Genomic DNA, 22,260 nt, shown 5'->3' with positions numbered 1-22,260 from the left:
TTCTTGGATTGATCCCTTGATCATTATGGAGTGTCCTTCCTTGTCTCTTGTAACATTCTTTATTTTAAAGTCTATTTTATCTGATATGAGTATAGCTACTCCAGCTTTCTTTTGATTTCCATTTGCATGGAATATCTTTTTCCATCCCCTCACTTCCAGTCTGTATGTGTCCCTAGGTCTGAAGTGGGTCTCTTGTTGACAGCATATATATGGGTCTTGTTTTTGTATCCATTCAGCAAGCTTGTGTCTTTTGGTTGGAGCATTGTATCCATTCACGTTTAAGGTAATTATCGATATGTATGTTCCTATGACCATTTTCTGAATTGTTTTGGGTTTGTTTTTGTAGGTCCTTTTCTTCTCTTGTGTTTCCCACTTAGAGAAGTTCCTTTAGCATTTGTTGTAGAGCTGGTTTGGTGGTGCTGAATTCTCTTAGCTTTTGCTTGTCTGTAAAGCTTTTGATTTCTCCATTGAATCTGAATGAGATCCTGGCCGGGTAGAGTAATCTTGGTTGTAGGTTCTTCCCTTTCATCACTTTAAGTATATCATGCCACTCCCTTCTGGCTTGTAGAGTTTCTGCTGAGAAATCAGCTGTTAACCTTATGGGAGTTCCCTTGTATGTTATTTGTTGTTTTTCCCTTGCTGCTTTCAATAATTTTTCTTTGTCTTTAATTTTTGCCAATTTGATTACTATGTGTCTCGACGTGTTTCTCCTTGGGTTTATCCTGTATGGGACTTGCTGAGCTTCCTGGACTAGGGTGGCTATTTCCTTTCCCATGTTAGGGAAGTTTTCGACTATAATCTCTTCAAAGATTTTCTCTGGTCCTTTCTCTCTCTCTTCTCCTTCTGGGACCCCTATAATGCGAATGTTGTTGCGTTTAATGTTGTCCCAGAGGTCTCTTAGGCTGTCTTCATTTCTTTTCATTCTTTTTTCTTTAGTCTGTTCCGCAGCAGTGAATTCCACCATTCTGTCTTCTAGGTCACTTATCCGTTCTTCTGCCTCAGTTATTCTGCTATTGATTCCTTCTAGTGTAGTTTTCATTTCAGTTACAATGTGTTAATTTCTGCTGTACAGCAAATTGATTCAGTTATACATATATATACATTCTTTTTTATATTCTTTTCCATTATGGTTTATCGTAGGATACTCAGTATAGTTCTCTGTGCTGTACAGTAGGACCTTGTGTTTATCCGTTCCGTATATAATACCTTACATCTGCTAACCCCAACCTCCCACTACATCCCTCCCCCAACCCCCTCCCCGTTGGCAACCACAAGTCTGTTCTCTATGTCTGTGAGTCTCTTTCTGTTTCGAATATAGGTTCATTTGTGTCATATTTTAGATTCCACGTATAAGTGATATCATACAGTATCTGCCTTTCTCTGACTTCACTTAGTATGATAATCTCTAGCTGCCTCCATGTTGCTGCAAATAGCGTTATTTCATTTTGGCTGAGTAGTATTCCATTGTATATATGTACCACATCTTCTTTATCCATTCATCTGTCGATGGACGTTTAGGTTGTTTCGTGTCTTGGCTGTTGTGAATAGTGGTGCTGTGACCATGGGAGTGCGTGTATCTTTTTGGATTAAAGTCTTGTCTGGGAATATGCCCAGGAGAGGGATTGCTGGATCATATGGTAATTCTATTTTTAGTTTTCTAAGGAACCACCATACTGTTTTCCACAGTGGCTGTACCAACTTACATTCCCACCAACAGTGTAGAAGTGTTCCCTTTTCTCAGCATCCTGTCCAGCATTTGTTATTTGTAGAGTTTTTAATGATGGCCATTCTGACCGGTGTGAGGTGGTACCTCATGTAGTTTTGATTTGCATTTCTCTAATAATTAGTGATGTTGAGAATCTTTTCATGTGCCTACTGGCCATTTGTATTTCTTCTTTGGAGAAATGTCTATTTAGGTGTTCTGCCCATTTTTCAATTGGGTTGTTTGTTTTTTGTTGTTGAGTTGTATGAGCTGTTTGTATATTTTGAAAATTAAGCCTTTGTCGGTTGCATCATTTGGAAATATTTTCTCCCGTTCCGTAGGTTGTCTTTTTGTTTTTTTATGGTTACCTTTGTTGTGCAAAAGCTTATAAATTTGATTAGGTCCCATTTGTTTATTTTTGTTTTTATTTCTGTGGCCTTGGGAGACTGACCTAAGAAAACACTGGTACAATTTATGTCAGAGAATTTTTGCCTATGCTCTCTTTTAGGAGTTTTATGGTGTCATGTCTTATGTTTAAGTCTTTAAGTCATTTTGAGTTTATTTTTGTGTTTGGTGAGAGGGTGTGTTCTAACTTCATCAGATTTACATGCGGCTGTCCAATTTTACCAACAGCACTTGCTGAAGAGACTGTCTTTTTCCCGTTTTATATTCTTGCCTCCTTTGTCAAAGATTAATTGACTGTAGGTGTTTGGGTTTATTTCTGGGCTCTCTATTCTGTTCCATTGACCCCTAAGTCTGTTTTTGTTCTAATACCATGCTGTTTTGATTACTGTAGCTTTGTAGTGTTGTCTGAAGTCTAGGAGGGTTATGACTCCTGCTTTGTTCTTTTTCTTCAAGATTGCTTTTGGCAATTCAAGATTGCTTTGGCAATTCTGGGTCTTTTATGGTTCCATATAAATTTTAGGATTTGTTCTAGTTCTGTGAAAAATGTCATGGGTAATTTGACAGGGATCACATTAAATCTGCATGGGTAGTATGTCCATTTTAACAATATTTGTTCTTCCAGTCCAAGAGCATTGTATATCTTTCCATTTCTTTGAATCATCTTCAATTTCCTTTATTAATGTTTTATAGTTCTCAGCGTATGTCTTTCACCTCCTTGGTCCAGTTTATTCCTAAGTATTTTATTTTGGGGGGCACAATTTTGAAAGGTATTTTTTTTTACATTCCCTTTCTGATATTTCATTGCTATTGTAAAGAAATGCAATTGATTTTTATAGGAACATTGTTTTTAATTTTATGCTGTTATGCCTAATATTGCAATGAATATTCTTGGCTATAAATCTTAGTATATCTAGCTTTTTTCCTAGAATAGCTGTCTGAGCATGAATTACTGCATCAAATGTTATGAATATTTTTCAAGTTTATATATACTCTTTTTTATATAAATTTATTTATTTTTGGTTGCATTGGGTCTTGGTTGTGGCACACAGGCTTTCTCTAGTTGCAGCGAGCAGGGGCTACTTTTTGTTGCAGTGCAAGGGCTTCTCATTGTGGTGGCTTCTCTTGTTATGGAGCACAGGCTCTAGGCACGTGGGCTTCAGTAGTTGTGGTGCGCAAGCTCAGTAGTTGTGGCTTGTGGGCTCTAGAGTGCAGGCTCAGTTGTTGTGGCACACAGGCTTAGGTGCTCTGCAGCATGTGGGATCTTCCCAGACCAGGGCTCGAACCCGTGACCCCTGCATTGGCAGGCGGATTCTTAACCACTGCGCCACCAGGGAAGTCCCTATATATACTCTTGACAAATGTACGTGTGTCTGTGTGTGTGTGTGTGTGTGTGTGTGTGTGTGTGTATGCTGTATATATTAAATATATATATAGATATATATACACACACACACAAAGGAGTGTATGTGTGTGTATATATATTCCTATTCAGAAAAGTTATTTCAAATTAGACTCCCATTAGGGAGTCTAATATAAGGATTATTATTTCATTAAACCATTGATAAAACTAAGTATTACTATTAAAAACAAATAAATATGATAGGAAAAAGTTTCTTTTCTTTTTTTTTTAAACTAGTGAAGCTGAACTCATAAACTATATAGCCAACATCTATATTTCTTTTTGAATTGTAATATGAACTTGGACCAATTTTCATTTGGAGTATTAGTCTTTATCTTGCAGATATTTAAATATTTTATTCAATAATGGCTGTCAGTACTTTGTCATAGTTATTTAAGTTTTTTTTCCAGTTTGAGGTTTGCCTTTGTAATTTTTATGACAGTTTTTGACGTGCAGAAATATGTAACATTTGTGGTCAAATCTAGCATTTTTTTCCTCCATAAAATATGTCTTTTATCTCTCTTATGCCTAGAAAATCCTTGTTTATCCTAAGATTTAGAAAATATTCACATGTATTTTCTTTTTTTAAATAGATTTTTAAAAATATTTAACTCTCTAATCCACTTGGAAGTAAAATCTGTTTTGAAAGTATTCTTTTTTTGGTTTTTTATTTTTTAACCCTATTTATGGAATAATCCTATATATTCTTTTCCATTTTGGTTTATCCCAGGAGATTGGTTATAGTACCCTGTGCTATACAGTAGGACCTTGTTGTTTATCCATTCTAAATGTAATAGTTTGCATCTACCAATCCCAAACTCCCAGTCCCTCCCTCTCCCTCCCCCCCACCGCCCCCTTGGCAACCGCAAGTCTGATCTCTATGTCTATGAGTCTGTTTCTGTTTTGTAGATAAGTTCATTTGTGCCATATTTTAGACTCCACATATAAGTCATATCATATGGTATTTGTCTTTCTCTTTCTGACATACGTCACTTAGTATAATAATGTCTAGTTGCATCCATGTTGCTGCAAATGACATTATTTCATTCTTTTTATGGCTGAGTAGTATTCCATTATATATATGTACCATATCTTCTTTATTCATTCATCTGTCAATGGACATTTAGGTTGTTTCCATGTTTTGGCTATTGTGAATAGTGGTGCTATTAACATAGGGGTGCATGTATCTTTTTGAATTATAATTTTGTCCAGGAATATGCCCAGGAGTAGGATTGCTGGATCATATGGTAATTCTACTTTTAGTTTTCTGAGTAACCACCATACTGTTTTCCATAGTGGCTGTACCAACTTACGTTCCCACCAACAGTATAGGAGGGTTCCCTTTTCTCCATACCCTCTCCAGCGTTTGTTATTTGTAGACTTTTTCATGATGGCCATTCTGACTGGTGTGAGGTGATACCTCATCGTAGTTTTAATTTGCATTTCTCTAATAATTAGTGATGTTGAGCATCTTTTCATGTGCCTATTGGCCATCTGTATGTTTTCTTTGGAGAAATGTCTGTTAAGGTCTTCTGCCCATCTTTCAGTTGGGTTGGGTGTTTTTTTGTTGTTGAGTTGTGTGAGCTGTTTGTGTATTTTGGAGATTAAGCCCCTGTCAGTCACATCATTTGCAAATGTTTTCTCCCATTCCTAGGTTGTCTTTTCATTTTCGTTTTTGTTTTAATGATTTCCTTTGTCGTGCAAAAGCTTGTAAGTTTGATTAGGTCCCATTTGTTTATTTTTGTTTTTATTTCTATTGCCTTGGGAGACTGACCTAAGAAAACATTGGTACAATTTATGTCAGAAAATGTTTTGCCTGTGCTCTGTTCTAGCAGTTTTATGGTGTCATGTCTTATGTTTAAATCTATAAGCCATTTTGAGTTTATTTTTGTGCATGCTGTGAGGTTGTGTTCTAACTTCATCAAATTTACATGCAGCTGTCCAACTTTCCCAGCAACACTTGCTGAAGAGACTTTTTCCCGTTTTATATTCTTGCCTCCTTTTTTGAAGATTAATTGACTGTAGGTGTGTGGGTTTATTTCTGGGCTCTCTATTCTGTTCCATTGATCCGTATGTCTATTTTTGTACCAATACCACACTGTTTTGTTTATTGTAGCTTTGTAGTATTGTCTAAAGTCTGGGAGAGTTATGCCTCCTGCTTTGTTCCCACCCCCCCAGGATTGCTTTGACAATATGGTTTATATGGTTCCATATAAATTTTTTGATTATTTGTTCTAGTTTTGTGAAAAATGTCATGGATAATTTGATAAGGATTGCATTAAATCTGTAGATTCCTTTGGGTAGCATAGCCATTTTAACAATATTAATTCTTCCAATCCAAGAGCATGGTGTATCTTTCCATTTCTTTGAATCCTCTTTAATTTCCTTTATTAATGTTTTATAGTTCTCAGCGTATAAGTCTTTCACCTCCTTGGTCAGGTTTATTCCTAGGTATTGTGTGTGTGTGTGTGTGTGTGTGTGTGTGTGTGTGTGTGTTTGTGATTTTAAAAGGTATTGTTTTTCTGCATTCCCTTTTTGATATTTCATTGTTAGTGTAAAGAAATGCAACCAATTTCTGAATGTTAATCTTGTATCCTGCTACTTGGCTAAATTCATTTAGTAGATCTAGTAGTTTTTGGGTGGAGTCCTTAGGGTTTTCTATATACAGTATCATGTCATCTGCATATAGTGACAATTTCACCTCTTCCCTTCCAATTTGGATACCTTTTATTTCTTTTTCTTGTCTAACTGTTGTGGCTAGGACTTCCAATACTATGTCAAATAGAAGTGATGAGGGTGGGCATCCTTGTCTTGTTTCAGATTTTAGCGGGAAGACTTTCAGCTTTTCACCATTGAGTATTATATTGGCTGTGGGTTTGTCATAAATGGCTTTTATTATGTGAGATGTGTTCCCTCTTTACCCACTTTGGTGAGAGTTTTTATCATGAATGGATGTTGAGTTTTGTCAAATGCTTTTTCTGCATCTATTGAGATGATCATGTGGTTTTTGACTTTTATTTATGTGGTGTATCACATTGATAGATTTGTGTATGTTGAGCCATCCTTGTGAACTTGGGATGAATTCCACCTTGGTTGTGGTGTATGACCTTTTTTATGTGTTGTTGGATTTGTTTTGCTAATATTTTGTTGAGAATTTTTGCATCTATATTCATCAAAGATATTGGCATGTAATTTTCTTTTTTGGTGTTATCGTTGTCTGGTTTTGGTATCACGGTGATGGTGGCTTCATAGAATGTCTTTGGGAGTGTTCCCTCCTCTTCAGTCTTTTGGAAGAGTTTGAAAAGAATCGATATAAGTTCTTTGTGTGTTTGGTAGAATTCGCTCATGAAGCCATCTGGTCTTGGACTTTTTTTTTTTAATATAAATTTATTTATTTATTTATTTATTTATTTATTTATTTATTTATGGCTGCATTGGGTCTTCGTTGCTACACACGGGCTTTCTCTAGTTGTGGCGACTGGGGGCTACTCTTCATTGCAGCGTGTGGGCTTCTCATTGTGGTGACTTCTCTTGTTGTGGAGCATAGGCTCTAGGCACATGGGCTTCAGTAGTTGTGGCACGCGGGCTCTAGAGCACAGGCCCAGTAGTTTTGGCGCACAGGCTTAGTTGCTCCGCGGCATGTGGGATCTTCCTGGACCAGGGCTTGAACCCATGTCACATGTATTGGCAGGTGGATCCTTAACCACTGCGCCACCGGGGAAGTCCCTGGTCTTGGACTTTTGTTTGTAGGGAGTTTTTTTTTTAATTACAGATTCAATTTTACTTTTAGTGATCACTCTATTCAAATCATCTATTTCTTCTTGATTCACTTTTGATGGGCTGTATATTTCTAGAAAGTTGTCCATTTCTTCTAGGTTGTCAAATTTGTTGGCATATAATTGTGCATGGTATTCTCTTATGGTGTTTTGTATTTCTTCGGTATCTGTTGAGATTTCTCCTTTTTCATTTCTTATTTTGTTTATTTGGGTTCTCTCTCTTTTCTTGGTGAGCCTGGCCAGAGGTTTATCAATTTTGTTTACCCTTTCAAAGAACCAGCTCTTGGCTTATTGGCTTTTTCTATTGTTTTTTAAATCTCAATTTTATTTATTTCTTCCCTGATTTTTATTATTTCCTTCCTTCTGCTGACTTTAGGTTTTGTTTGTTCTTCTTTTTCTAATTATTTTAGGTGGTAGTTTAGGTTGTTTATTTGAGATTTTTCTTTTTTTTTTGAGGAAGGCCTGTATCACAATGAACTTCCCTCTAAGAACTGCTTTTGCAATATCCCATAGATTGTGTATGGCTGTGTTTTCATTATCATTTGTCTCAAGGTATTTTTTTAATTTCCTTTTTGATTTCTTCGTTGACTCATTGTTTTTTTTAATAACATGTTGTTCAGTCTCCATGTAGTCATTTTTTTCTCATTTCTTTTCCCATGGTTGATTCCTGGTTTCTTGTCATTGTGATCAGAGAAGATGCTTGAAATAATTTCTGTACTCTTAAATTCGTTGAGGTTAGTTTTGTGCCTTAGTGTGTGGTCAGTCCTAGAGAATGTTCCATGTGCACTTGAAAAGAATGTGTATTCTGTTTTTTGGGGACATAATGTGCTGAAAATATCAATTAAGTCTAACTGTTCTATTGTATCATTTAGGATCTCTGTTGCCTTATTGATTTTCTTCTAGATGATCTGTTCATTCATGTGAGTGAGGTGTTAAAGTTTCCTACTATTACTGTATTCCCATCAATTTATGTCTGTTAGTATTTGTTTTATGTATTTGGGTGCTCCTATATTACGTGCATATATGTTGATGAGTATATAATCCTCTTCTTGTATTGATCTTTTTATCATTACATAGTGCCCTTCTTTATCTTTCTTTATAGTCTTTGTTTTCTGATATGAGTATTGCAACTCCTGTTTTTTTTTTTCATTTCTCTTTGCATGAAATATCTTTTTCCATCCCCTCACTTTCAATCTATGTGTGTCCTTTGCCCTAGGGTGGGTCTCTTATAGGCAGCATATTGTAGGCTCTTGTTTTTTTAATCCAGTCTGCCATTTTATGTCTTTTGATTGGAGCATTCAGTCCATTGACATTTAAGGTAATTATTGATACACACATACTTATTGCCGTTTTAAACCTTGTTTTCCAGTTGATTGTTTCTTCTTTGTTCCTTTCTTTTTGTTTTTCTTTTTGTGGTTTGATTATTTCCTTTTATTTTATGGTTGTGTTCTCTTCTTTTTGGTTTTTGTGAATCTATTGTGTGTTTTTGATTTGCAGTTGCCCTGTTTTTCAAGTATGTTAACCCCTTCCTATATCTGCTTGCTTTAGACTGATAGTCATATGGGCTCAAACGCATTCTTAAAAAAAAAAAAAAAATCTGCATTTTCTTACTCTCCTTCCCCACATTTTATGATTTTGATGTCCTTTTTTACATCTTCATGTTTATCCTTTTGATGTTCCTTGTGTTTATCATCGTTTTCACAAATAGGTTTTTTTTTTTTCTTTTTGATCTGTATAATGGCTAATTTAAGTGATTTAGTTTCCAGTTGTGATTTCCTCCAGACCTTTCAATATTTCTTTTAGGATAGGCTTAGTATTGTTGTATTCTTTTAATTTTTGCTTGTCTGAAAAATTCTTTATTTCTCCTCCTATTTTAAATGATAATCTTGCTGGGTAGAGTATTCTAGGTCACATATTTTTCCCTTTCAAGACTTTGAATATATTTTGCCACTCCCTTCTGGCCTGCAGTGTTTCTGTAGAGAAATCAGCTGATAGCCTTATGGGGGTTCCCTTGTAATTAACTCTTTGTTTTTCTCTTGCTGCCTTTAGAATCCTCTCTTTAATTTTTGCCATTTTTATTATAATATGTCTTAGTGTAGGTCTGTTTGGGTTCCTCTTGTTTGGGACCCTCTGTGCTTCCTGTATCTGGATATCTGTTTCCTTCTTTAGATTTGGGAAGTTTTCAGCCATAATTTCTTCAAATACGTTTTCAATCCCCTTTTCTCTTTCTTCTCCTTCTGGAATCCCTATTATGCATAGACTGACCCACTTTATATTAGCCCATAGGTCTCTTGTATTGCTTTCATTTTTTGTTTTTAATTAGGCTTTTTGTCTGCTGTTTTGATTGGGTAGTTTCCATTATTCTATCTTCCAGATCACTTATCCTTTCTTCTGCATTATTCATTCTGCTATTCAGTGCCTTTAGCTCAGCTTTCATCTCAGCAAATTAATTTTCTAATTTTTCTTGGCTCCTCCTTTTAGTTTCTAGTTCCTTTTTACAGTAATCTGCATTTTTGTCGATAGCCTTTCTTAATTTCTTCAGTATTTTCATTGCTTCCTTTTTGAACTCGGTGTCTATTAGACTGAAGAGGTCTGTTTCATTGTTTGTTCCTTCAGGGCAATTCTCTTGGTCTTTTAACTGGGAGTGGTTCCTCTGCTTCTTCATTTTGCTTTTAATTCTCTTACTCTGTGAGTTTAGGAGAAACAATTATCTACTGTAGTCTTGGAGGGCTATTTATATGAGGGAGCATCCCTGAATAGCTTGTGGGGGTTTAATATATTTTTGTGCGAGGGCTGTTTTTGGTTTGGATGCTTGCTATCTCTTTCCTCAGCATGTGCTGGCCATTTCCCCTTGATAGCAGGTGTGCAGGTGTGGGGCCTGCCCACGGAAGCATGCTGCTTTTGATTCCTGTAAACTTCCTCTCCCTTTGTTCTCCTTTCCTTCCTTTCCCTTTCTTCCACCCTCCTTCCAGAGCAGCGTGGAAGGTGGAGAGGAGCAGCTCCAGATGATGACATAGGTTAGACAGCACTGTGCCTTCAGCATATCCCAGCCCGATGTAGTTTAAATTCCACTCATAGCTGGAAAAATAGAGATATGAAAGGCTTTACCCAGCAAATTCCAAATACTTGGTCCAACAGGCCGTTCCAGTTTTTCTTGGTCCACTCCCTTAGTACGTAGAGCAGTTACAAGGATGATGTCATCTGAACAAACAGTCCTGGTGATAATATGTCAATGATTTAACTAAGGGAAAACAAAAATGAAAAGAAAAGTTAGATTTCACACTTGAGGAAGACGCAGAGTTTTAAAATGGAAGTGAAGCTTGGCCTGACTTAGTTTTTCAATAACTCAAAGAAGATTAAATATTTAAAGTAACCTTTTAATAACTTTTAATAGAATATAATATGTAAAAATACTAGATCACTATGCTGTATACCTGAAACTAATATGTTGTAAAGCAACTATAATTCAATAAAAATAAATAAATAAGCTAAAAACTTTTTAAAGTAGATGTTTGCTCAGAGATATTTATCTCAGCATTATTTATTTATTTGAAGTATAGTTGATGTACAATGTTGTGTTAGTTTCTAGTGTACAGCAGAGTGATTCAGATATATATATATATATATAAATTCTTTTCCAGATTCTTTTCCATTATGGGTTAATACAAGATATCAAGTATAGTTCCCTGTGCTGTACTGTAGGTCCTTGTTTATCTATTTTATATATAGTAGTGTGTATCTGTTAATCCCAGGCTCCCAACTTACCCTCCCCCCTGCCCTTTCCCCTTTGGTAACCAGAAGTTTGTTTTCTATCAGCATTATTTTTCATAGCAAGAAACGGGAAGCTATTTCAATGCCCAACAGTAAGGACATGGCAAGCTAAATTGATGCATACTCACCTCAGAATAGTATGCAGCCATTAAAACTTGTGTTTTCAAATAATTTTTAATGGTGTGAGGAAAAACTAATGGTGAAAAGTCTAGGTGCAAAATTGTTTAAATGCTTTGATCCCAATTGTATAAAGAAAAAATTATACCTGCAGAAAATGACTGGATGGAAGTATATCAAAATGTTCACATTAGTCATTGTCCTGTATTAATGTGGTCCTGTGCAAGCTGCTTAACTTGTCATAAGCGCAGTTTTCTCTTCTATAAGCTAGGGATAAAAATACCTGCTCCAGCAACAGGGAGGGTGAAAGGATAAAGCCTATATGTGAAATGCCTTATAAACTGTTATTTGTAAGATTATTATCATTATTATTAGTATTTCATCATAATCTGTTGTTTGGTGGTGTCTACAAGCAGTGGTGGTAGTGGTGGTGGTACTCATTGCTAGGAAATAATTATATATTCTGGACCATTTTTATAAGACTTTTGTGATAATAAACGTTTGATTCTTCTGGCATTTCCATTTCTTGGTATTAAACATGAGGATAAACAAAAGAAACTGCTTTAAAAACATCATTTCCAGATTTAGGACAAATCAGAGTTGAAAGACTAACACTTTCTTTTCAGTCCCTTTCCTAGTGAAATGGTGGGTCAGGTATTATCAATCAAAAATACATTATGTAAAACCGTCCAACACACTATAAATTGAAATGTATTTAAACTCATAGCCCTGGATTTAAAAATCAGGAAATAAAACTGTTTCTCTTGCTGAGCTCAAAAGTTGTACTTTAGATACTTTTTTCACATCTCTATGGTTTAAAACCTTAGTAATGCTCAAAGGAACAAAATGACCGTTGGAGTTAAATGCTCTTTTAAAAAATGTCCCAGACCACAGCAATGAATTAAACCTCTAAACTCTCTGCACAGATGCCAGTGTATGCACAAATATTTTAAAATCTCATTTAGCATTACACAAGCCATTTCTCTTTCTCATTTCTGGCTTGAGGATTTAAAAAATAATGCTCATAAAACACCCCAGATAGATGTGCCATATTGCTTTTTAGAGTGCTTACTTAATGAATGAATACCAACTGAAAAGTCTTAGATTTGTATATTTGTTATGATTCACAAAACCCATTCCTGTAAACACGCCTGTTGGAGGTTGATAGCCTCTTAAGCTCTGATTTAGGGCAGGTAGTGCTCTCACAGGACTAATAGAAATTCTACGTTCTAATAAACAATTTAATCTATTTGAACCTTTGTTTTCTCATCTGTAAAATGGGGGATAAAAATAGTACCTACCCCATAAGGAACTTAGGATGAAATAAGTTTATTCATATAAAGACTTCAGTACATAACAAGTTCTCAAACGTTAGGTGTATTACTAAAATAATTAATGCCTTTTCCATTATTCCAAGCACAAGTGTGACAGACAAAACCCAGACAGAACGCATGGGTGGATACCCAAGGGAGACGAGGTTTGCAGCTGGAATTTTGGATGTCTATCATTGAGTAATTTGCCTCTTCTAGTTTGTTTGTTTGCTTGTTTTTTTAGTTATTCTTAAGCTTGTCTTTGAGAGGATGGTGCTTGGGTATGTTGAGGGACTTTTCATTGTCTTGAAGATTTTTGTTCTTCCTCTGTCACAAATGACAATTTTTTTTTTTAGCGTCTTTATTGGAGTATAATTGCTTTACAGTGGTGTGTTAGTTTCTGCTTTATAACAAGGTGAATCAGCTATACATATACATATATCCCCATATCTCCTCCCTCTTGCATCTCTCTCCCACCCTCCCTATCCCACCCCTCTAGGTGGTCACAAAGCACCGAGCTGATCTACCTATGCTATGCAGCTGCTTCCTACTAGCTATCTATTTTACATTTGGTAGTGTATATATGTCCATGCCACTCTTTCACTTCGTCCCAGCTTACCCTTCCCCCTCCCCATTCTCTACATCTACATCTTTATTCCTGTCCTGCCCCTAGGTTCTTCAGAACCTTTTTTTTTTTTAGATTCCATATATGTGTGTTAGCATATGGTATTTGTTTTTCTCTTTCTGACCTACTTCACTCTGTATGACAGACTCTAGGTCCATCCACCTCACTACAAATAACTCAATTTCATTTCTTTTTATGGCTGAGTAATATTCCATTGTATGTATGTGCCACATCTTTTTTATCCATTCATCTGTCGTTGGACACTTAGGTTGCTTCCACGTCCTGGCTATTGTAAATAGAGCTGCAGTGAACATTGTGGTACATGACTCTTTTTGAATTATGGTTTTCTCTGGGCATATGTCCAGTAGTGGGATTGCTGGATCGTATGGTAGTTCTATTTTTAGTTTTTTTAAGGAACCTCCACACTGTTCTCCATAGTGGCTGTATCATTTTACATTCCCACCAACAGTGCAAGAGGGTTCCCTTTTCTCCACATCCTCTCCAGCATTTATTGTTTGTAGATTTTTTGATGATGGCCATTCTGACGGGTGTGAGGTGATACCTCATTGTAGTTTTGATTTGCATTTCTCTAATGATTAGTGATGTTGAGCATCCTTTCATGTGTTTGTGGGCAATCTGTGTATCTTCTTTGGATAAATGTCTAGGTCTTCTGCCTATTTTTGGATTGGGTTGTTTGTTTTTTTGATCTTGAGCTGCTTGTATATTTTAGAGATTAATCCTTTGTCAGTTGCTTCATTTGCAAATATTTTCTCCCATTCTGAGGGTTATCTTTTTGTCTTGTTTCTGGTTTCCTTTGCTGTGCAAAAGCTTTTAAGTTTCATTAGGTCCCATCACAAATGACAGTTTTTTCTATGAAGTCAAAAAGAAATTTTCTAACCTAAGCAATGGAAGAAGAAAGACGCTGTCTACATATAGCCTTGCATGAAAGCAGCTCCTTGACCTGGGCTGAGCACAGCAGCCAGGGTCCCAGGAGCCACTTGGATGCAACCGAACCATGGCCCTCAGCGGACAGGGACAAAGCAATGTCAGGTCCCACCACCCCCTCTGTCCAGCTGCTTGGAGTCCAAATGTCTGTCCCTTTTTTCATTGATGACTTGGCTGGAGACTCTTGGGAGCAGTCGCCACTGGAGTTAGCAGCCCTCTCTGAGAACACAGGAAAAGGAGAGTGAGGTGGAGCCGGGGACAAAACCCAGCCCAATGCACAGGATGCTCGTGCAGTGGGCTCGCCGACTCTGAACTGCAGGGGAGTCTTTTCTGAAGTCTTCCTATGGCCTCTTGTTCCTTTGAATTCTTGTTATTGCAGATAACACCACAAAGTCTCTGGAACTTGTAGCTTTGGGAAAGCCTCTGAGGTGTCCAAAAAAAAAAAAAATAGTATCACAGTTGATCAGTCTCATGCATGCGGCTGGGTGGGTAACCCGTTTCGGTGCATCACACCTCAGGATCCACTCAGACTCTTCCTTTCAACGTTGCTGGGTTTGAACCTTATCTCTTCATTCTCACTTTGTTCACATCAGATACTTTGTGTCCTGGCTGTTCTTAGTTCCCTCACCGTATGTGACACATGCCTGCCTGCCCAGGGGTGTGACTGAAGTATATCTGAGTTTCACAATCCCCCAACGTAGCAATGCATTTGTTTTTCATTTTGGGGGTGTCTTTTTGGCTGCTCCACGCAGCTGGGATCTTAGTTCCCAGATCAGGGACTGAACCTGAGCCCTGGCAGTGAAAGCGCTGAGTCCTAACCACTGGACCGCCAGGCAAGTCCCTCAATCCCCCAATGTAAAGACTCTCTGGGCAATCAGCTGAGAGTGTCATGTATTAACTCATGTATCTGACAGGTCCTACTTGGGGTCCTAGAAGCTGGGCGCTGTGTGGAACCCCACGGCTATGGGGCTGAGCCTGGTATAAAAGCAAAAGCCTCCAGCCAGGAGGGAGGAGCTCCAGGCTCCCAGTCCTGCATGGCCACTCATGAGTTTGACCAGCAACAAGCCCCTTTTTTGGCTATCTTGGCAAGTCAGCCATTGCTGTTAACATTGATTCTATGGGAAAGTGCCTGTCAGGTTTCAAACCAACACTTGGACCTAACCTTTTTGTGAGTCGTGCGCTGCAGGAAGCCTGGTGACATTGGCTGCTGACATTGGCACCTCTCCCCAGTCGTCCCCCTTCCTCCGTGTCTCCCACAGGCCTCCTGGCACTGCCTCATCCAGGAAACGGGGTATGGAAATCTAACTGCACGTGGGATGGGTGTGATCTGGACTTGACTTCTAGCTTTGCTGTTGAATGGTTTCAGACTTAAGATCTCAGAGTGGCTGTAAAAGTTAAATTCCTAAATTCATACGTGTATGTGAAATCCATACGTTCTGCATACACTCTATAAGTGCTGGAGTTTCACAAAATGTGTGATGCTCTTGCTGTAGCTTTTATCAGCATTTCTAAGATTTGTGTGGAATTTCATAAGAGATTATAAACATGAACCTTTCTGCTCCTAAGAATATTTACTAGTCTACTAGGTGCCTGAAAAAGTTTTGAGATTTTTTAAAAATTAAGTTTGAATATGTTTTGAAAAATAGCATCTTCTCTCCCCAGCTTTTCTCCAGGGAGAATGGGGAGAGCTGGCCCCTTGTTGTTAGGGCAGCCCAGGGACCATGCAGGAGGACGGTTTGGAGAGCTCTTTTCCCTCACTTTGGAGGAAATAATTGGGCCATAGTGCCTTATGGAGGCACCCTGAAACTCCCCTTGTGCTCCTCATCTCTGAACAAACTACCAACTGAAGCCCAGGTTTAAACATATCTGGAGACAGCACAAGACCTAGAGTCTGACTGCCTGCATTCCATCTCCACTGAAACACTTACTGTGTGACCTTGGGCACGTTGCTTAGCCTTTCTGGTGCCTCAGTTTTCCCACCTGTAAAATGGGGATAATGTTAGTATACACCAGGTAGATAGTGTATACTACACCAGAGTACTGTACTACACCAGGTAAATAGTGAGAACAGTTGACCCTTGAACAACACAGGTTAGGAGTGCCAACCCTCTGAGGAGTCAAAAATCCACATATAGCTTACGGTTAGCCCTCCATACCCACGTTTCCTCTGTATCCTCAGTACTTCCACATCCACAGATTCAACCACCTGTGGACCATGTAGTACTGTAGTATTTACTACCAAAAAAAAATCCACATGTAAGTGGATCTGTGCAGTTCAAACCCATGTTGTTCAAGGGTCGACTGTACTTGGTGAATGCTGGGTGCTGTTATCTGATTTTTTTCACATTTACTCTAAATGTTAAGGGACATATTTAAATGCTGTGTCTATTCTGGTGCTCTACAAGTTCATAGAAATGTAGAAACTTTAGATTTAAAAAAAAAAAAATCAGACATTTAGAGTACAGCCTGCTAAGAGTGCTAAACAATTTCAGTTTTATTTACAGAGAAAAAAATGAGTCTAAAGGGTGGCTTAACTTCTTATTCTTAGAAAAATGGCAAAATGGTGTTGGATGGTTGGTAGTTTGTTCTTTCCCTCTAACCCTGGAAATAAAGTCATAGGTTCTGGGCTTCAGTTTGATCAGTCAAGACATTTTAGAAACAAAAGAAATGGTTTAGGACCAAACAAGACTGTAAGCTGCAGGAATGGGGAGTTGCAGAAAGTTGTGCATGTTTCTGCCCTGAGCCTCCTCCCAGGGCGAAGGATCATCTCCCTGGCAGGGCTGGAACAAGGCTCTGTCAGCTCAAACAGGCATTCTCTTCCACCGCCCCCTCCCCCAGTTGCCATTCACTGTCCCTGCCAAGTGTTCTCTGAAGGTGCTGCGTTTCCACCTGTTGCTTGGTAATTAGTGAAAAGTATTCCAAAATACTCCCTCCTTATGTTCCCCTTGGTTGCAAAGGAAGGAGGGAGTTGTCTTTGCACCCCCCATCCCATTCCATCCATATAGACATACATATACCTAAGTGTGTCCCTACATCCTGGAAAGGAAATCTTGGTGGGGAGGAAGGGAGGGGCTCTGAGCGGCTTCAGCTGAATGATGTGCTGGTGGAGGTAAGGGGGAGCTAATGTTAGGACACAGCCATTTCCCACAGAGAGCAGACTTTCCCCATAGCTCTACCTCTGGCTCCCTTGCCCCACGCCAGCCATGCCACTGAGCCAGTCCTGTGCCCTGTAGCACATCAGTTGGTCTCCTCAGCCCCCTGGATGAACATCCTCAATGACATCTGCTAGGGCCACTGTATGCAGGTTAAACTACATGAGGGCACCTGGGCAACGGGGCACATGGGGGTAAAACCCAGCGAGAGTCCTGCTCACTAAGCTGTGAGCCCTGGCACAGGGCTGGGTCTGCCTAGAGGAAGGGACATCTTTTTCCAATTTGCACAGAAAGCTAGGGATGGCCCTGGTGATATCTAATCCGAGCCCTCCCCTTAGCAGTCTCCGTTGCTGCTCAATTCTTTGGCAGTCATCTTCCATGGCCACGACTTCCAGGATCCCAAGGGAGCTGTAAAATGCTCAAGGGAGGCTTTTGGGGCCACATTGACTGCCAGTGATCAGGAAGGAGATGGTTCATCATTTCATTAACTACACTGGGTGCCCTCTGTGGACAGGCATGGTGCTGGGTCCTGGGAATATACATCTGGCCATAGATATGGGCCTGCCTTCAAGGCCCACAAACAGAGGAGTGCAGCACCCACGGTGAGCACCACGATGGCTGCAGGCGCAGGGTGCCTGGGGCCCACAGAGCAGGTGTCCCCAACATGCTAGAGGGACGGGGACGCTTCCCTAAAGGAGGTGGGCCTGAGCAGGGTCTTCCAGGATGCATAGGAGCTGGCTGAGTACTCTTCTCTGGGGTAGTATCTATTGTGCCAATGGAACCGTGAGCGGGAATGGCTGTGCTGAGCTAAGGTCCACTTTGAGAAGGCCCAGCAGGTCTGCAAGATGTCTGCCTCTTTCACTAGGCTCCTTACACTGGGGGAAAAAATAGGTCTATAGATTCTAAGCTTTGAAAATTCGTTATTAGCAAAAGAGTACAATGCCAATCATTCTCTTTTTCTTGGGGGTTATATTCTAGGTTTTCAAATGATTATGTTACAAATTGGTAGCCCCAGGAAGCTTTCTGGCCTCTTGCTTTGTGACCACATGCTAAGTTTCTTTTCTTTTCCCCTCTCCCAGATACTTACTGGAGCAAGATTTCCCAGGCATGAGGATTGGTCCAGAACCCACCACCGACTCCTTCATCGCCGTGATGTATGGGGAGACCGAGGGCAGCACCCCAGGGAACGCTTTAGTCGTGGACCCCAAAAAGCCATTTCGAAAGCTTAGTCGCTTTGGAAATGCTTTCCTCAACCGGTAAGGACCAGCAAACTGCCATCTTTGGTCAGGTTGTTTAAACCTGTTCTTGGAATTCTTGCCCATTACATGTAAAGGTCCAAAACCAGAAGAACAGAGCATGTGTGTTCTGAAAGAGAGAAGTTATGAGAAAAGTTGCTATCATATTCAAATACTAGAAAATTCTCTCAGGAAGTGATCATTTATACTTACTCTGGGTGACTTCAGAGGGCAAAGCTAAGGCCCAGGTTTGGACATTATAAGGCCACACAGTATACGGAACAAATTTCTAATAATTTGAGCCTCACTGAAATAGATCAAGTTGCCTTGTGAGGTAGTGAGCTCCCTGTGGCTGGCAATGTTACATGGTAGCTGGATGACCGCATCTCGGGCATCGTGTGCTGGGGCCTCCTGCACAGAGAGCTGAGCCCAGAGGACCACTGAAGTTCTCCTGACACCCAGACTTAGTCTTGGTTTTTCCAGGACTGGTCACCCCACCTCCCTGGCTCTCCCTTTTGCTTCTCAGTCCCATGCTTTGAGCTGCTTCCTCATTCATTAGAGCAAGGCAGTGGAGATAGAGTCAGAATACACAACAAAACATTAATTTTGTTGCATAGTCATTATTTCACAGATGTGAAGTTGTAGGATAGCTGAGGTTCTGTCTTGATTGGAGATGTGTTTTATTTGTACTACCTTTCACCAGAGTTCCCAATGACACAGTGGGGTACAGGACAGAGGACAAGCTAGCAGGTTGTCCTGGATGCAGCTCTGCACTTTCAGGCACCACCTGCTCTTCCCTTCCCTTCCCTCTTCTTCTTTGACACTCCTAGCCTATTTTTTTAAAATTAACTAATTATTTATTTGTTTATTTTTGGCTGCATTGGGTCTTCATTGCTGCGCACGGGCTTTCTCTAGTTGTGGCGAGTGGGGGCTACTTTTCGTTGCGGTGCGCGGGCTTCTCATTGTGGTGGCTTCTCTTGTTGCGGAGCATGGGCTCTAGGCGCGTGGGCTTCAGTAGTTGTGGCACGCAGCCTCAGTAGTTGTGGCTAACGGGCTCTAGAGCGCAGGCTCAGTAGTTGTGGTGCACAGGCTTAGTTGCTCCGCGGCATGTGGGATCTTCCCGGACCAGGGCTCAAACCTGTGTCCCCTGCATGGGCCGGCGGATTCTTAACCACTGCACCACCAGGGAAGCCCCTAGCCTATTTTTAAAAACGCTTTTCCCTTTCTTCTTTCTTGTGTTCCCCTCACCCCTCCCTTCCCCTCTTGTAGGAGTCTACCGCTTTAGACTGGTTGGTTGTGGGGAGTGGGCTATGGGAGTGCAGAGCCAGGGAGGGGTCCTCCAAACCCCTTTAAGGAGGCATGGAACTAGAGCTGACAGATAAGAGACTTGAACTGCACTTCTACTTTATAGATTAAAAAAAAAAAAAAAAAAAAAGGAACAGATCCTCCCCGCTGACTGCTGTCCTCCCAGAGGCTGAGGTGCCTCATCGCACAACTCCAGGGTGCGCCATTCACAAGGACTGTGGAATGAATGACGTGCCCAGGTGCTGTGCAGTGGCTCTTGCCAAGAGTGGCCCAGGCGACCTCCACAGGCACCTCTCTAGGGATCTGTACTCTCCTCTAAGAGCTTGTTTATGCTCCCAGAGCAAATCAAAGAAGCCATCCAAGGGGCACCAAGGGAACTTGGCCACGGGATAAATAGAAATGTACAGATGATGTAGATGGAGTCGCAGAGAAATTCCATCTTGTTGCTGACGGTGATTGGCAGAATACTGTCCAGATGAGTTTTTTCCACCTGCAGAGTCTCTCCTCTAGCAGAAGTATCCTCCTCAACTCCAGGGCAGCCTTGGTTGGCACCAGCGTGCCTCCTTGTAGGAGAAGTAAGGGTTGAGCCCAGGAGGGAGAACACCAGAGGGTCTCTCGGGACAAGTGGACCACAGCTGAGGGGAAGTGGGACAAGAAGCTCCCCCAGCAGGGCCTCCCAGGAACCGTGGTCCTGGGGCAGGCAACAGCCAGGCTTCCTGTCCCAAGACTGGCCCTGGAAGGTTCCGGAGGCCCTGGAAAGTGCAGGGCACAGGATCCTTCTCCATGAAAGGCTGCCTGGAGTCCCTCGATTTCATTACCACTGTCCTTAGTCTTATTTTCTTTTTGCCTCACAAAGGCTTAAAAAAGAAATAAGCTGCCACCTTTTTCGAATTCCCATGTTATAAAGTCTGTATTCACAAGGGAAAAACTAGAGAGAGTGGCTATTGGCTTCATTTATTTTGGCAGGTGATTTACTTCCCTAACAAATTTATTTTTTCTCAAATCCCAAGCATACAGCAGATGAGAGTGGAGAAGGAGCATTCAGGAAAGACTTTGTTTTTTGGGGTTTTTTTGATGTGGACCATTTTTAAAGTCTTTATTGAATTTGTTACAATACTGCTTCTGTTTTATGTTTTGGTTTTTTGGTCACGAGGCTTGTGGGATCTTAGCTCCCGGACCAGGGATTGAACCCGCGCCCCCTGCATTAGAAGGCAAAGTCTTAACCACTGGACTGCCAGGGAAGTCCCTCAGGAAAGATTTTGAATGGCAAGGTTCTTTATCTCAGAATTTAAAACTTGCTGAAAATAACCCATGCTTTACATAATCGTGTTAATTGAATTCAGAATACATAGAAAAGTAATAGCAAATATTTATATGGCATTTACTATGTGTCTAAACTTTACTTGTAAATTAGCTCTAAATTCTCACAAAAACCCTGTGACATAGGTGCTACTATTATCCCCAACGTAGAGAGGAGGAATTGATGCAGAGGGAGGTTCATTTAACTTCCACAGGGCCACTCGGCTGATAAATGGCAGTGCTGGGATTGGAGCCCAGGCCATCTGGCTAGAGTCCTGCTAGTGAGTGCTGTACTGAGCTGCCCAATGGGAGGACGTTTGGACTGAGAATCACTGCCTACTGCCCTCTATCTAACATTTAAGGCTGTCCTCAATCTAGCCCGCCAACAATGATGATGAAGATGATAACGATTATGTCCTAAATTATAGATTAATAATTTCACATACACCCTCTTTTCAGGGCTAATAAGACAGATGATACTAGGGCCATTTTACAGATGAGAAAACTGAGAGCAAAGAAGTAAAATGACTTGCCCAAGAAGATGCAGAGACAGGGCTAGAATTCAGGCTCCCTCTTCCCTTTTACCTATTGCCCTGCACCTCACGAAGCACCAGCAAAGAAGAGTTCCTATCCTTCTAGCCACCTGGTGGCCATGTATACCTGAAGCTCACATGTTAGGGATGTACCACCTGGAAATCGATAGCGTACTTAAGAGTAAACAGCCTGCTTAAGTTGTATCTACAGGGCAGTGCTGCCGTTTCACCCAGCACTAACACAAGGAAGAGGGTCAGTTAGCGTGGGGTTCTCAAATGTGTGTATGTAATTATATAGCATCCCTGTGGGAACAGCAGCAGGCTTAGCTCTAAAGGCAGGCAAACTTCTTTCTACATAGCATACTTTCTGGGAATTAGGTCAAAATACAGTACTTAGTAGGGAGGAGAACTGGTTGTCCGCTGTGGAGAACTTCCACCCCCCACCCTACTGAGCAACCTGTCCTCCCTACCCGTACGGGATAGGTCTCATTATTCTGCCCCTCCCGTTACAGGGTGTGGGCTTGGGCATCTGCCCCCTGGGGCGTCTTTAAAAGAGTTTAGTACTTCGCAAGATGGTACCAGCCTCGAAGCATTAAACAAACCAGTGGAGCTTAAGCCTCAATCTCTAAGGCTGGTTTCTAAGAAGGTAACGGGAGGTTTACAGTGCACTTCTGAGGAACGAAGAC

At 40.4% G+C, this 22,260-nt stretch overlaps 1 protein-coding gene across 1 annotated transcript in view; it reads left to right on the top strand.

The window, feature by feature from the left end:
- Positions 1-22,260, top strand: part of EHD4 (EH domain containing 4) — a 92,885-nt gene that overhangs the window by 14,120 nt on the left and 56,505 nt on the right. The window contains exon 2 of the mRNA XM_082453108.1: positions 18,282-18,458. Coding sequence (XP_082309234.1) covers positions 18,282-18,458 — 177 coding nt within the window. The remainder of the gene's footprint in view (positions 1-18,281; positions 18,459-22,260) is intronic.

Source organism: Balaenoptera physalus (assembly GCF_965194825.1).
Source record: "Balaenoptera physalus genome assembly, chromosome: 2".
Classification (NCBI taxonomy): domain Eukaryota; kingdom Metazoa; phylum Chordata; class Mammalia; order Artiodactyla; family Balaenopteridae; genus Balaenoptera; species Balaenoptera physalus.
This window is presented reverse-complemented; position numbering and strand designations above follow the sequence as displayed.